General features: G+C 36.2%; 1 protein-coding gene, 2 non-coding genes and 2 pseudogenes across 3 annotated transcripts; 1 reads left to right on the top strand and 4 right to left on the bottom strand.

The window, feature by feature from the left end:
- The first annotated feature begins 2,138 nt into the window (after nt 1–2,138).
- Nucleotides 2,139–5,388, top strand: LOC111998869 (pentatricopeptide repeat-containing protein At1g06143-like). Its single transcript, XM_024030988.2, is given in 3 exon segments — nt 2,139–3,907; nt 3,910–4,235; nt 5,070–5,388. Coding segments are annotated over 3 exon segments (1,800 nt in total). The 5' UTR covers nt 2,139–2,613; the 3' UTR covers nt 5,250–5,388.
- A 2,134-nt stretch (nt 5,389–7,522) lies between these two features.
- LOC111990579 (small nucleolar RNA Z102/R77) lies at nt 7,523–7,601 on the bottom strand (annotated as a pseudogene).
- A 591-nt stretch (nt 7,602–8,192) lies between these two features.
- Nucleotides 8,193–8,279, bottom strand: LOC111998934 (small nucleolar RNA Z102/R77). The gene has a single exon (XR_002881525.1). It is a non-coding gene; the product is annotated as a small nucleolar RNA Z102/R77 (small nucleolar RNA).
- A 309-nt stretch (nt 8,280–8,588) lies between these two features.
- On the bottom strand, nt 8,589–8,680 carry LOC111998927 (small nucleolar RNA Z102/R77; annotated as a pseudogene).
- Nucleotides 8,681–8,792: 112 nt separating this feature from the next.
- LOC111998928 (small nucleolar RNA Z102/R77) lies at nt 8,793–8,879 on the bottom strand. The gene has a single exon (XR_002881520.1). It is a non-coding gene; the product is annotated as a small nucleolar RNA Z102/R77 (small nucleolar RNA).
- Nucleotides 8,880–14,450: the final 5,571 nt, after the last annotated feature.

Genomic DNA, 14,450 nt, shown 5'->3' with positions numbered 1-14,450 from the left:
GATTTTTAGTATACGTGAGAATTGACTCTCAAATTTCTTATATTATTTGGTCCTCAATCTTTTCTAACTTAAAAAATTAAATTATTTGGTCCTACTTGACTGTAATATTCAATCTTTTCTAACCAAAAAGTTGGTGCTACATTCACTCTGAATAGTGAGGTGTGTGTGTTTGGGCAGGGAAAAGAAACAAACTTCAAAGAGAAAAGATAAATATATATATATAAGAGTAAAAGATTGTTTTAGCCTTTTCTATTTCATATCCTTACAAAGTAGCCCACAATTTATCATCTTTTGGCATGAAGTGTAATGACTTTCATGGTTTGGGTTAAAGATTATTTAGAGTGGTTGCCTGGTTGGACTTGTGCTGACTTGTACTTAATTCTTGAAAACAATAGTGTTGACTGTGTGATGCATTTTTCAATATTAATGAAAATTTATAGTTTGCAGAAAAAAAAAAAAAAAAAAAAAAAAAAAAAAAAAAAAAACTCTACAAGGAACTAAATAGAAAATATAGGATAATACCCAAACTAATTGTATTGCATAGCTCTTCCAATTTTCAAACTAATTTAAACATTTGGATTCGTTACAAATATAAATATAAAAGAAGAAAAAAAAAAGTAATTAACCTTTCTAAGCTTCTTAGTAACAAGTATTTTGGGTATAGTTTGTTTTAAGTTTTAGCTGTTGACTTTTATGTACAATTTTTTAAATCTTATTAATTCTTTTACAACCAACTGAGTTATGGAAGTCTCAAGTGTATTGTTTTACAATTTCTGTTTGTTCTTTTCTCTAGGAGTGAACCAAATGTAAACTTGCAGGCTCTACAGCATAAAAAATGTGAACAAAAAAGATCCCTAAACAAAAGAAACACTTCTTCAAATTTAGTCTCCAAAACCTAAATTTACTATAATTTGAAGTATCAACATTCACATATAAGTTCATTGAAAAATCAGCCTTATTTTTAACACATATCAATAACTAAGAACTTCAGAGCAACATATTGTATTTTTCTGACCTCTACACAATTTTAAATTCACAATTTAAGCATCCATGTAAAAAAACAAACCGGGCGAAGAAAACATCACAAAAAATAACTAGAGCTTTCTCTCTTGATTAAAACATAGTGCCATCACACCATTAAACATAAACTCAATCAAAACTTCTATAGACTTGTGAACAATTGGATCTCATCATAGAAGCAACCAACAAAACACTAAAATTAAATCCTCAGCAAATATAAACAAACCCAAAAACATAATCTGATTCCACAAACCAATTCAATCTCAAACAACAATAAAACTTTGATCTTTTTTAACAGTTCTATTAGAAATTCAAAAGAGAACCCACAAACCCAATGTTTCTCGACAACCAAACAGTGAAACTCATTTTCCATAAACACTATTTCTCACCTTTTTTTTTTGGGTTTTCACAGACTGTGTAGACTGATCAAAGCTCTGTGAGTGAGAGTGGACTTTATCAAACTTTAGGTGAAGAGACCGCATACATACACCTCACTATGGCTTTACCAAACATTTCGCCGAAGCTGATGAATGTGAGAGTGGAGACTGAGTGAGAGAAGAGGGTGACTGAGAATGGAGAGGGTGACTGAGAGAGGCCTTGAAGTGTGAGAGTGAGAGGGAGAGGGTGAGTGAGAGAGGCCCTGAAGTGTGAGGGTGAGAGGGTGAGTGAGAGACCGTGAGACTGGTTCGTGTGAGAGAGAGAGGGTGAGTGAGAGACTGGAGAGGTGAGACATTATTTTTTAAAAATCCCCTATTTGAAAACAGGTCTGATTTCTTCACACATGCTAACTGACACAGACACGACCCAGACATGACCGGTACTGACCACATTTAAAAATCGAGTTTTTGAGCCTCGGTAATTGAGTCTCTAAGACTCGAGATCTAAGTGGCCTCCACGTGTATTATTAGCACCTAGGTATACTCCACATGGATGCTCGGTCATAACTCGAGCTTCTAAGACTCGATTTCCAAGTGTACTCCACGTGGAACTCGACCACGTCAAACTAGAAAAACCGAGCCTCAAAGAGTCGATTTATAAAGCCAAAATCGAGTCTTTGAGACTTGAGATATTACTAAATAATATATTTTGCAAACCGGGCCAACTAACTATATAGTTGGATAATTATGATTAGTTATCCCTTTCGTCTTCTATTTTCTTTCACTGGCTCTCTTTCCCCTTTCCTCTCTCTTTTATTCTTTCTTTCACCGGCCTCTGTCTCTCTCTGTGGCTTCTGATCTGTCTCTCACTGACCTCTCTATCTGGCCTCGTGAAATAATCTTGCCTCATGACATGAGGAAGGCTGAGCGTGAGGAGGAGTTCGACAGCTGTGGTGTGGCCAAGGAAGGCAGCGATTTTGGTGGATCGATGAAGCTTTGCATGTTCAGTTAGCGTATTGAGTTGATTAGAGGCATTGATTCGATCTAAAATTTAGGGCTGTGATTCTAAAATTTGGGTTTGAATTGGATTCGACCAGATTTTGGAGCTCCATTGAAATTTGTGATTTTGGTGGTCTGATTTGAGTTGTGATTTTCTGCAATCTTCCTTAGAGTTTCCTGTAGAGATCTTATTTTAAACAAAAAGATCAGGTTATGAATGTGGAATCTGAATAGTATTACTTTTCAACCAAAAAAAAAAAAATCAACTAGAGCAGTGTTTGTGAAGTACATGAAATCCATAACTAACTTTAACCACTTTTCAGTTCCAAAACCACTCCAACACAGACTCACTCCGAAACAATCTATACTTGATCAGTTAAAGACATGTTCCAACCTAAAGAACGTGGGATCTGTGTTTGCCTCTATGATCAAAACCAGCACAAACCAAGATTGTTTTTTAGTGAACCAATTTATTAGCGCCTGCTCCAACTTTTTGCGAATAGATTACGCAATTTTAGCATTTACCCACATGGAAAATCCCAATGTTTTTGTCTACAATGCAATGATAAGGGGCTTTGTTCATTGTTTTCACCCTACTCAAGCTTTGGAATGTTACATACATATGTTGAGAGCTGAAGTTATGCCAACAAGTTATATGTTTTCATCGTTGATTAAGGCTTGTGCTTCGCTTTCAGCTTTGGGTTTTGGTGAAGCTGTACATTGTCACATTTGGAGAAATGGGTTTCATTCACATGTGTTTGTTCAGACTGCTTTGATTGATTTCTATTCGAATTTTGGCAAAATTGGTAGATCAAGAAGGGTGTTTGATGAAATGCCTGATAGAGATGTTTATGCATGGACTACTATAGTTTCTGCTTATGTCCGTACGGGGGATTTGAGTTCTGCAACGGGATTGTTCGGGGAGATGCCTGAGAGGAATACTGCTACATGGAACACTATGATTGATGGATATGCAAGAATAGGGAATTTCGATTCTACAGAGTTGTTGTTCAATCAGATGTCTGTAAGGGATATAATCTCATGGACAACCATGATCGCTTGCTATTCTCAACACCAGAAATTTAGAGAAGCATTAGCAATATTTAACAAAATGACGAGTAATGGGATCCATTCTGATGAAGTGACCATGGCAACTGTTATATCAGCTTGCGCCCATCTTGGAGCTCTTGATTTAGGAAAGGAAATTCATCTTTATATGTTGCAGAATGGATTTGATGTTGATGTTTATATTGGGTCTGCGCTTATTGATATGTATGCCAAGTGTGGGAGCTTAGATAGGTCACTTTCAGTGTTCTTCAAGTTGTGGGAGAAAAACTTGTTTTGTTGGAATTCAGTTATAGACGGGCTTGCAGTTCATGGCTATGCAGATGAAGCGCTAAAGATGTTTAGGGGAATGGAGAGGGAGAAGATCAAACCTAATGGAATTACTTTTATTAGTGTTCTAAGTGCCTGCACTCATGCAGGACTTGTTGAAGAAGGCCGAAGGATGTTTTGAGCATGACAGATGATTACTCAATCCTTCCTGAAGTTGGACACTATGGATGTATGGTTGATCTATTGAGCAAAGCAGGCTTGCTTAAAGATGCACTAGAGTTGATAAGAAGCATGAAAGTTGAACCAAACAACATTATATGGGGGGCCTTGTCAGGTGGGTGCAAGGTCCACAGAAACTTGGAGATTGCTCAAGTTGCTGTTAAGGAACTGATGGCTTTGGAGCCAAACAACAGTGGCCATTACAATCTTCTGGTTAACATGTATGCTGAAGTGAATAGATGGGGTGAGGTTGGAAAAATCCGGGCAGCCATGAAGATTATAGGAGTGGAAAAAGAAATGTCCTGGATCTAGTTGGATTGAAATGGAAAGGAAGATTCATCAGTTTGCAGCATCTGATAAATCTCACCCAGCTTCTAGTGAAATTTACCTATTGCTGGCTGAATTAGGTGGGCAACTGAAGCTAGCTGGCTATGTACCTGAACTAATTTGGAGGGATTTAGCGTAAGCTGCCTACACCTTTTGGGGCATATGTAACATATTATTCTTTGGGGTTCTTTACATGGTCATCCCCGCTCAATTTGTTGGTAAGAATTGACCATATTCATTGGAAAATATAAAAAGAAGCTGAATGGTTTCTTTGCCAACGTATAAATAAAAGCGAAGAGAAAAATTAAATTACCAACCAGGAAATTTTCTCCAAAAACATTCTCAATTGATACAATCTAACGCTAATCTGATATGAACAGATATGAATATATGATCAAGTCAGCATATGGTTTTTGGGGTTCGACATGCGGGACACCCATAGACACTTGAACTCCAGGCACCTGCATCTCATGACAGATGATTACTCAATCCTTCCTGAAGTTGGACACTATGGATGTATGGTTGATCTATTGAGCAAAGCAGGCTTGCTTAAAGATGCACTAGAGTTGATAAGAAGCATGAAAGTTGAACCAAACAACATTATATGGGGGGCCTTGTCAGGTGGGTGCAAGGTCCACAGAAACTTGGAGATTGCTCAAGTTGCTGTTAAGGAACTGATGGCTTTGGAGCCAAACAACAGTGGCCATTACAATCTTCTGGTTAACATGTATGCTGAAGTGAATAGATGGGGTGAGGTTGGAAAAATCCGGGCAGCCATGAAGATTATAGGAGTGGAAAAAGAAATGTCCTGGATCTAGTTGGATTGAAATGGAAAGGAAGATTCATCAGTTTGCAGCATCTGATAAATCTCACCCAGCTTCTAGTGAAATTTACCTATTGCTGGCTGAATTAGGTGGGCAACTGAAGCTAGCTGGCTATGTACCTGAACTAATTTGGAGGGATTTAGCGTAAGCTGCCTACAACTTTTGGGGCATATGTAACATATTATTCTTTGGGGTTCTTTACATGGTCATCCCCGCTCAATTTGTTGGTAAGAATTGACCATATTCATTGGAAAATATAAAAAGAAGCTGAATGGTTTCTTTGCCAACGTATAATAAAAGCGAAGAGAAAAATTAAATTACCAACCAGGAAATTTTCTCCAAAAACATTCTCAATTGATACAATCTAACGCTAATCTGATATGAACAGATATGAATATATGATCAAGTCAGCATATGGTTTTTGGGGTTCGACATGCGGGACACCCATAGACACTTGAACTCCAGGCACCTGCATCGTTAGCTCAATTATATGGACTCTTCTAGTTCTAGACTAAAATCACACCAGAGCTTTTAAAAGGGACAACTGATCTCGCAGGTTTTGCACGAAGCAGCACTGTTTTGTTATAGATAAACATACATTTGTTATTAATTCAAACCAAACTTCACATCAGGATCAATATCTTTTTGTGTATTAATTCAAATCGAACTTCACATCAGGATCAATATCTTTTTGTGCAGTAAATTTGGAAGTGGGTTTACAACGTATTATGAATAAGATAAACTTTAACTATAAAATTAGTTATAATGTAAAGCTACATCCTTACTTAATAAAAAGAAAATGCTAACGAGTGTCCTAAAGATACTGATTAATAATCTATTTAAAGAAAGTTTTTATGAAAAATGAAAAAAAAATTAATATTTTGACAACTTTTTTCATTTTTCGTAAAAGTGGTATCAAAACTTTTCTAAAATTGATTATTAACGCTCTTAAGTCTTAATACATATGTTAAGTTTTGTATTAATTGGATATTATTTATTATATGATCTATAATTTTATACTATTTTATTTACATCAATTTATTCTATAAAAAGTTACAATTTAAACAATTTAATAATTATATAATTATTGATCTTTAATTTTCTAAAAAATTTGTAAGCATGAAGTATATATATAAAAATAAATAAAAAAATAAAAAAAGATGTAAAATTCAAATGTGAATTTATCTAAATTCACTTCCAATAAAAAGACATTATACAAAGTTGTAGCCTTAGACTAAAACCAATATTGTAGTTAAACTTCGTCTTTACCAATATTGTCTTATCACATAAAGGCTATTTCCCCTCATCTTAATTTATGGACAGAATAATCCATATCAGGATGTCAAATCTTCTCACCGTGAACCTATTTCATTCATAATAAATATGAATTTAGGTTGTTTAGTACCAGTTAAAAAAAAAATTCCTCCAAAGAGGCTGAGGGCACATCCTTGTGTTTCTGTTGGTGAACCTAATAGAACAAACATTGTTGTCATTACTAATTAGTCGCCTCTAGTAAGAATAGTTGCTCCCTACAGCAAAATCTGGAGGTGGACAAACCATATTCATGCAATAGATTGGGGAGTTCATGCACACGGATGCACCAAATGAATTTAAGAATTATTATTTGAGAGGTTCTAGAGTAAAAGCGGTGCTTATTGAATTCAAATATAAGGCAATTCCCTTTAATAACATATTCCAATTCCAATCAATTAAACGAAGCAAGGTTGTTTTTTTAAAGATAATATTTCAATCAAAATATTCACAACTGAGCACCTAAGAGTATATTATTCCAAACAGCCACCAATCCACAACTGAAAAACTGGGACACTTGCCAACAAATGAAAAATCAATACAAGTTTTTACAATTACAATCTTAGCATTGAGCACACCCTCCAAGCTGTTCCCATCTCCATTCAGTCCAATTCTGGTTCTCTGGTAGACTGGTACAATCCCTACCTAAAATTTTCTAGACTTCAGTGGAGTTAAACATGGAGTCAAAGACCTTGTTTAGGCAGTGTGCGATAGGAGAAGAGTCTAAATATAATAAAAGTCACTTCCCCTGTTATCGGTGGGTAAATGAAAAAAGCATCTTTCATCAACCATATATTCATAGCAGAATTTTCATATGATATTGATAATTAATAATTCAATGTATCAATTGTTTTCAGAAAAATTAATAACAACCATTATAGCCATAAATTATATATTGGAGAAAACAATCACTGTTCTTTCACAAATGGATTTCAATGCATTACAAAACAAAATGACAAGAACAACACATTGCATGTTGCCTGCATTCTCTAGGCACATTCTTCTTCTTCCTGCCCTATGCATTTTAAAGAATTAAGTTCTCATTGCTACATATAAAAGCTAAGACAATGTTCTGAAGATAAAGAAAACGAGAAGATTATACCATGAAGAGAATGATCAGATAGAGCTAATACAAATTGTGCCATCATTACGGCAATCAAACCAATAGGGAATAAAAACTGGGACACTTGCCAACAAATGAAAAATCAATACAAGTTTTTACAATTACAATCTTAGCATTGAGCACACCCTCCAAGCTGTTCCCATCTCCATTCAGTCCAATTCTGGTTCTCTGGTAGACTGGTACAATCCCTACCTAAAATTTTCTAGACTTCAGTGGAGTTAAACATGGAGTCAAAGACCTTGTTTAGGCAGTGTGCGATAGGAGAAGAGTCTAAATATAATAAAAGTCACTTCCCCTGTTATCGGTGGGTAAATGAAAAAAGCATCTTTCATCAACCATATATTCATAGCAGAATTTTCATATGATATTGATAATTAATAATTCAATGTATCAATTGTTTTCAGAAAAATTAATAACAACCATTATAGCCATAAATTATATATTGGAGAAAACAATCACTGTTCTTTCACAAATGGATTTCAATGCATTACAAAACAAAATGACAAGAACAACACATTGCATGTTGCCTGCATTCTCTAGGCACATTCTTCTTCTTCCTGCCCTATGCATTTTAAAGAATTAAGTTCTCATTGCTACATATAAAAGCTAAGACAATGTTCTGAAGATAAAGAAAACGAGAAGATTATACCATGAAGAGAATGATCAGATAGAGCTAATACAAATTGTGCCATCATTACGGCAATCAAACCAATAGGGAAACATATAACGATCATCATTTCATTCTCCACAAATTTTGCTAATCAAGTTTAAGATGAAAAATAAAATTATTAGTCACTGGATCCTAACCCAACAGCTCTAGTTGACCAAATCAGCCAGTTGCTTGTGGCCAACCAAAGTAGTTCATAGAATAAGACTACACTAATATAAATTAGTTAAGTCAACTGCTAAAACAGTCTTGCCAGTAGTTTAACCTCCTCTGTTTCGAACAGGACTACACTAAGAGTATCTTCTGTAACTCACATTCTTAGAACTGCCACAAAAATACTACACTAAAGAGCATTTTCAAAATCCAAAACTGTGTATAAAGGAAGAAAATGATCAGATAGAGCTAATACATAAAGATGCCATCATGACGGCAATCAAACCAATAGGGAAACAAATATGTCTCAGTCATCATTTCATTCTCCCAACTCCTAAAATCATGAAAACCAACCAAACCCGCCTTTTATTTTTTAATAAAAATACAGAAAGAAAACAAAATTAAATTGTATATATTTGATTTTGTGTGGAGACGGAGAACGATCAACTAGAGCTAATACATGATTGATGCCATCATATCGGCAATCAAACCAATAGGGAAACACATTCCTCATCATCTCGTTCTCCATTCACCACCTCATATTTCTAACATGAAAATTCAAAAACAAAAACCCAGCTCGTAAAATAGATATGGATTTTGATAAGCATAAAGAAGCAAAGTGAAATCTCAATGGGAATTCCAAGAGTTAAGAGAAAAGGGGATGTGCTTAACTGGTTAACAGAACAACGGCGTCCTTGATAGGCAGCGAACAATTGCCTGTGACTGTGAGAGTGAAACCCTAAACTAAAGAGAGAGTTATTTATTTTTTTTGCTGAGTGGAGAGAGAGTTATTTATAGGTACAAGAGTGTGGGTAAATATCATAAACGCCCTTAGCTTCGGCTCTGGTTAGCCTTCTGTGACAGACTTTGAACCGAAGCCATGTTAAAAGGGCCCATCATTCTAGCCATCTTCACTTGTTTACTAATATATGGGCCAGCAACAACTACAAACCCAATTTTGAACATAAAATATTTTAAAGCCCATACAATATTCAGTAAATTACATAAATATCATTTTTTTAATATTTTGATATTTGATAATTCGATAGTTTCAATAATAAAGAATGAGGAATTTGAACTTTGGTATCCGTCTCTATTGAAAATATCATGAGATCCAGTTGAATTACAAAACTATTAACTATACCAATATCACTTAAAATTTAAGAAAATAGTATCTGATGAAGTAATAATTTGCCGAGTCAGTTGATGGACAACCTATAAAACTTGTGCCACAAAAAGCACTCAGTGGATAAGGGCACTAGTGTGGGGCCTGCCAAGAACCCTCCAATACTTAAATTAGCTTATTCTCTTTTTGGAAAAACTATAATTTTTATAGTTGTGTGTGTTTGTGTCCTTTTACCTGTTTTTCTTGGCTTTATATAGCCTTAGGCTGAGTTAATACTCAGTTGACTGTTATGTTGCAGCTAGGTAATCAATGCTTAATGATGGCAATTTAACTCTAATGTTTTCTACCCATAACCGATCCTTAATTCTACATTATTGGATGAAGGTAACAGTTTTTGCTATTCATTGCTCACTTATTGATTACTGCTTGGAGTTAATGCACGCACGCTCGTCCATACCCTTACTTGTCATTGTTAGTGACAGTTTGTGAATGATGGATGATCATTTGTATGCTACTCGTCAGTTGCCCCCTTTATTCCTTTGTCGTCTATCATGCAAACGAGCTAAGAAACATGAAAAGTCCATTTTGGGCGGATCACTTTGTACATGCCCCGAGATCCTCATCCCATCATATTTATTGTGGGCCAATATTTTCGTCAGCTAATCGCCACGTTTCATGTTTGTGTTGGTCGGACGTGTAGGTTTTCCTTCAGTTTCCCGCGCATTGAATTCATTTCCTTTTTTTTTATCAAAAAAGCCTTCTCATATTCCTCTTCTTCTTCTTCGTTATACACTAAGCTTGGAGTCCAAAACTAAAAGAGATTTCCTACACTTTCTACACGATAAGACTCATATTTCTCTCTTAATGGTTGATTTTGATTTTATTAGGAAGGAGACTCCCTCTGTTTCATTCTATTTTGCTAGGTTAGGAGTGTTTCTTGAGTCTTCTGGTGGACGTCGTCCCTAAGTAGGTTTATTTTTTCCTTGAAATTGTGGGGCTTTCAGGCTTGTTTTGATTGGCCTTTACCCTTTGCTTCGTCGTCCTCTAATCGTCCATCATCTAGAGATCACTCCCATAGAGTATAGGGATAGCAACATTAGGTCCAGTGAATTAGAAACTAGTTTGTCATCAAGTGGTGAGTCCTCTGACAAAGATTTTGAAATTGTAATGCCAAAACCTTCATCGTCTTCAAAACCCTCCTCTTCTTCAAAAATTCCTCCGTCTTCCTTTTCATGCTCTCTCTGAGTCTTGCCTTTTAGAGATGAGGCATTTGAAATCTATCTGCAAAAGTTTTCAACTCCCTGAGGGGGTATCTATTAGATTACCTCATCCTAATGAGAAAGAATGCACCTTTACCCATGGCAAGTTGAGTTTTTACAAAGCTGCTTTTCATGTGGTCTTTGTTTCCAGTTCATCCTTTTATTATGCAGCTCCTTTCTGCTTTGAATGTTGCACCTAGTTAGCTCATCTCTAATGCATGAAGGACAATCATTGGTTGCATGTCAATCTAGGTGTTTGTCCATGATGGGGACATGATTACCATGAATGAGTTTCTTTACCTGTATCATTTGAAGCCTTCCACCCATTATGGGTATTTTGAACTTCTACCTTGGAATAGGGAGTCTAGAATCGTTCGTAGCTTCCCTACTTCCTTTAGTGACTAGAAGTCACGATATTTCTTCATTTCTGGATCTAGATTGGAAACCATGTTTGACGACCTGTGGGGTGAGGTCTTGTGGTTGCTATTGATAGGTCACAATCTGAATGACCCCTTGTGATTAACCCTAATTAATTAATTTAGCCAAGTAATTAATTAATCAATTAATCATGCAATTTTATGGAAGCACAAACAAATCACCAACAACTAAATAAGCAGCGGAAAATAAATAACACAGTGATTTGTTTACGAATGGGGAAAACCCTAATGGCAAAAACCCCACCGGGTGATTTTCAGGTCACCACTCCCGAAACTCCACTATTATCAAATCAAGCGGTTACAAGTAAAGGAATCCCAAGTACCTTACCAACCTATAGTTGAACCCTTACCCAATACCCAATTGGATTGTTCTGTAGTGACAGTTCCCTCCTTTGATGCACGGCTCCCAAGTACGTGACTAACCAATGCGCGGATCCAAGTACGCGACTTCAGAACACCAACTAAGGAAGAATGGTTGCTGCAAAGTTCTTCAGTTCATCCTTTATGATGAATAGCAGGAAGATGCTTGGTTACAAAACCCTACGGTGCAAATACACAGCAACTTCTTGATGGAAGATGAACTAGGTTAAGAACTTCGTCTGTTGATCACAATTTGCTTGAACAGAGATTGCTTAATGATAATGCAACTTGTGTCACCCTTAACGGCTCTTAAAATAATCCTTTTATATGTTTAGGGTTAGAAGAAAAGAAGCCCAAAAACATATTCACGGATCCAAGAAAATCAATTGGAAATCTGAATTTTTAAATCTCGACAGATAGCAGGTGTCGAGGTAGCTATCGAGAAGGTATCGAGCTTTAAAAACCTTGCACTTCAGCTTGCTTTCTCTTGGACAGACTTGATGACTTCAACACTTGACCTTGAAACATTGTTTCTTGAAGTATTAAAACACTTAGAACTACCCAATTACAAGTAAAGTGCGTTTTGTTAAAGGATTAGCCAATTTACATAACTAAGTGACATATGTTCTTAATCAAGTTAAAACATATATGTCCTAACAGCTATGGAAATGGAAAATCCCATCTCTTGGTGCGTCTCTTTCTTCCTCTTCATTAAACAGATTGTTTTGAGTTTTACCGCTTTATAATCTCTTTTTTGTCTCATCTTTTGCAGTTGTTGATCGTTCTTTGTTAGAGGAACACTACCAAGGATGAATTAAGGCAACCCTTGAGTTTACCCTCACAATTGACGATTTTGACGAGCTGGTTGACCCTTATCGTCTATACGAGTGTTGTCTTGGACCTGAGCCTTCTGTGTACATTTTGAAGGAAATTGCCCGGAAGAGAAGAATAGGTTTTAGTTCTTTCTTGTCTTTACCTTATAGATTTCCACCTTACTAACCTTCTCTTTGCAGAAGTGGCCATTAGGTACAGCAAAGACAAGTATACTCGTATTAAGAACTTGAAGAATGAACCCCTCTCTCATTACCCCTGGATCAAAGAAAAGTAAACTGGATGAAGGGAAAGACGAAACTCCTGCCTCTAGTCGCTTTTTTGTACTCTTTCTTCTCCTACTCCTCCCTCGAGATGATGACCTTTAGCCCTCCGACCACACGCTTTAAAGTGAAGGCCAAGGTTGGCAAGTGTGTTTGGGATAGCCCTTCTACTGCCCTTGGACGAGCTCATAATGTCATTATTGACAACGATCTTAAAGGTCTCTCGTCTATCTTTTCTTATGAACTGGTCAGCCGTCATATTCACGAACTGGTCATCCGTCATATTCATAAACTAGTGTAGGTATTTTGTTCAACATTTCTTCATCATTTGTCAAGTAGTTAAACCTGTTAAAAATTACTAACCTTTATTTTTTTTCAGGTTCTTGTAAGTCTCCTTCGCTTAACAATGGACTACTTGAGCAACGAGGAGAAGGTAGTAAAGGCCAACTCCACGGTTGATTCCGTCAAGACTGAAAGCTCACAGTTGAGGAAGGATCTGATTAAAGCTATGGACTAGTCGACCAAAGCCAAGGAAGGTGAAAGAACTGAAAGGAAGCACTGAAGATTGAGAAGAAGCTCGTCATTCAGAAAGATAAGGAGGTCCAAGCTGCCCTTCTGAGAATTGACGAGGAGCATGGAAAGGTGATTGCCAAGTTCCTGGAGTTTGATCGCTTCTCTGACATGCAGTTTGAGTAGTACTTCAAGGGCTTCGAGCTTCTTTGTTGTTGGATGATGAAGCACCATATCCATGTAGCTGATTTTGAAAATCTGGACTTTGAAGCTATTGACACTAAGATCCTGGCTGATGGTGCCAATGAAAAAGAAAGTGAAACCATTGCTGAAGCTACCAAGGTTGTTGAAGAAGAGCTAGTGATGAGGCTAGACAAAGGCGAACCGTGTTGAGGAGATAGTCAATATTCCTTGAATAAAAATTTTAAGTAATTTTTTTTTGTTCCATTTTAAAGACAATGGATGCCTCCTGTTTTGAGGCTTGAAATTTGGAAACAATAGATGCCTCCTGTTTTGAGGCTTTTGTTTGAGGAACAATGCATTTATCTTGTTTAGAACTTCGAAGTTCTTATGATTCATGCTTGCTCTTTATTACTCCGCTTAATAATTTAACTTTTCATTTGAGATTTTACCATGTGATTTCAGCTCATTGTTAGAGTCATACCACGTATATGATTTTCAACTCGTCATTTGGAGTTTTACCATTTGCCGTGATTTTAACTCATCTTGTGAGTTTTTTACCACGTTTGTGATTTTAGCTTGTGATTTAACTTATCTTGTAAGTTTTTACCACATTTATTATTTTAACTTGTCATTAGAGTCTTTACCATATTTTGTGATTTTAACCCCTTCGAGTTTTTACCACATTTACGAGTTTCACTCGTCATTCGAGCTTTTGTCATTCTTGTTTTGTGATTGTTGCTAGATTTTAGTAACTTTCCTTTTGTCATTGAACTTTAGTTTTGACATTTTGTCAAACTTTATTATTAAAAAAAGGATGGCTGAACAAGCCTTATTATTTCATGCATTCCCCATATACGAGGAAATTACAAGGAAAACAACAAACTGGAAATACCTTTAACAAAATACTTGAAAGAAAAAATAATTAGATCTCACTTATCTGATGTGTCTTTAGGCAAGGTGCTCAAGTAGAGCTTATTAGGCCAGGCAATCTTTCACTGATGTACTTCTTGAGATGTTCCACGTTCCAAGAACGAGGAAGTGGATTGCCTTCCAATTCCTTCAAATAATAACTTCCTTGTCTGAGTAACAAACGACCTTGTATGGACCTTCCCAAGCAGGTCCAACT

Source organism: Quercus suber, unplaced genomic scaffold (assembly GCF_002906115.3).
Source record: "Quercus suber isolate HL8 unplaced genomic scaffold, Cork oak 2.0 scaffold_831, whole genome shotgun sequence".
Taxonomy (NCBI): Eukaryota; Viridiplantae; Streptophyta; class Magnoliopsida; order Fagales; family Fagaceae; genus Quercus; species Quercus suber.
Note: the sequence above shows the minus strand (reverse complement) of the source record. Positions and strands in the feature narration are given on the sequence as shown.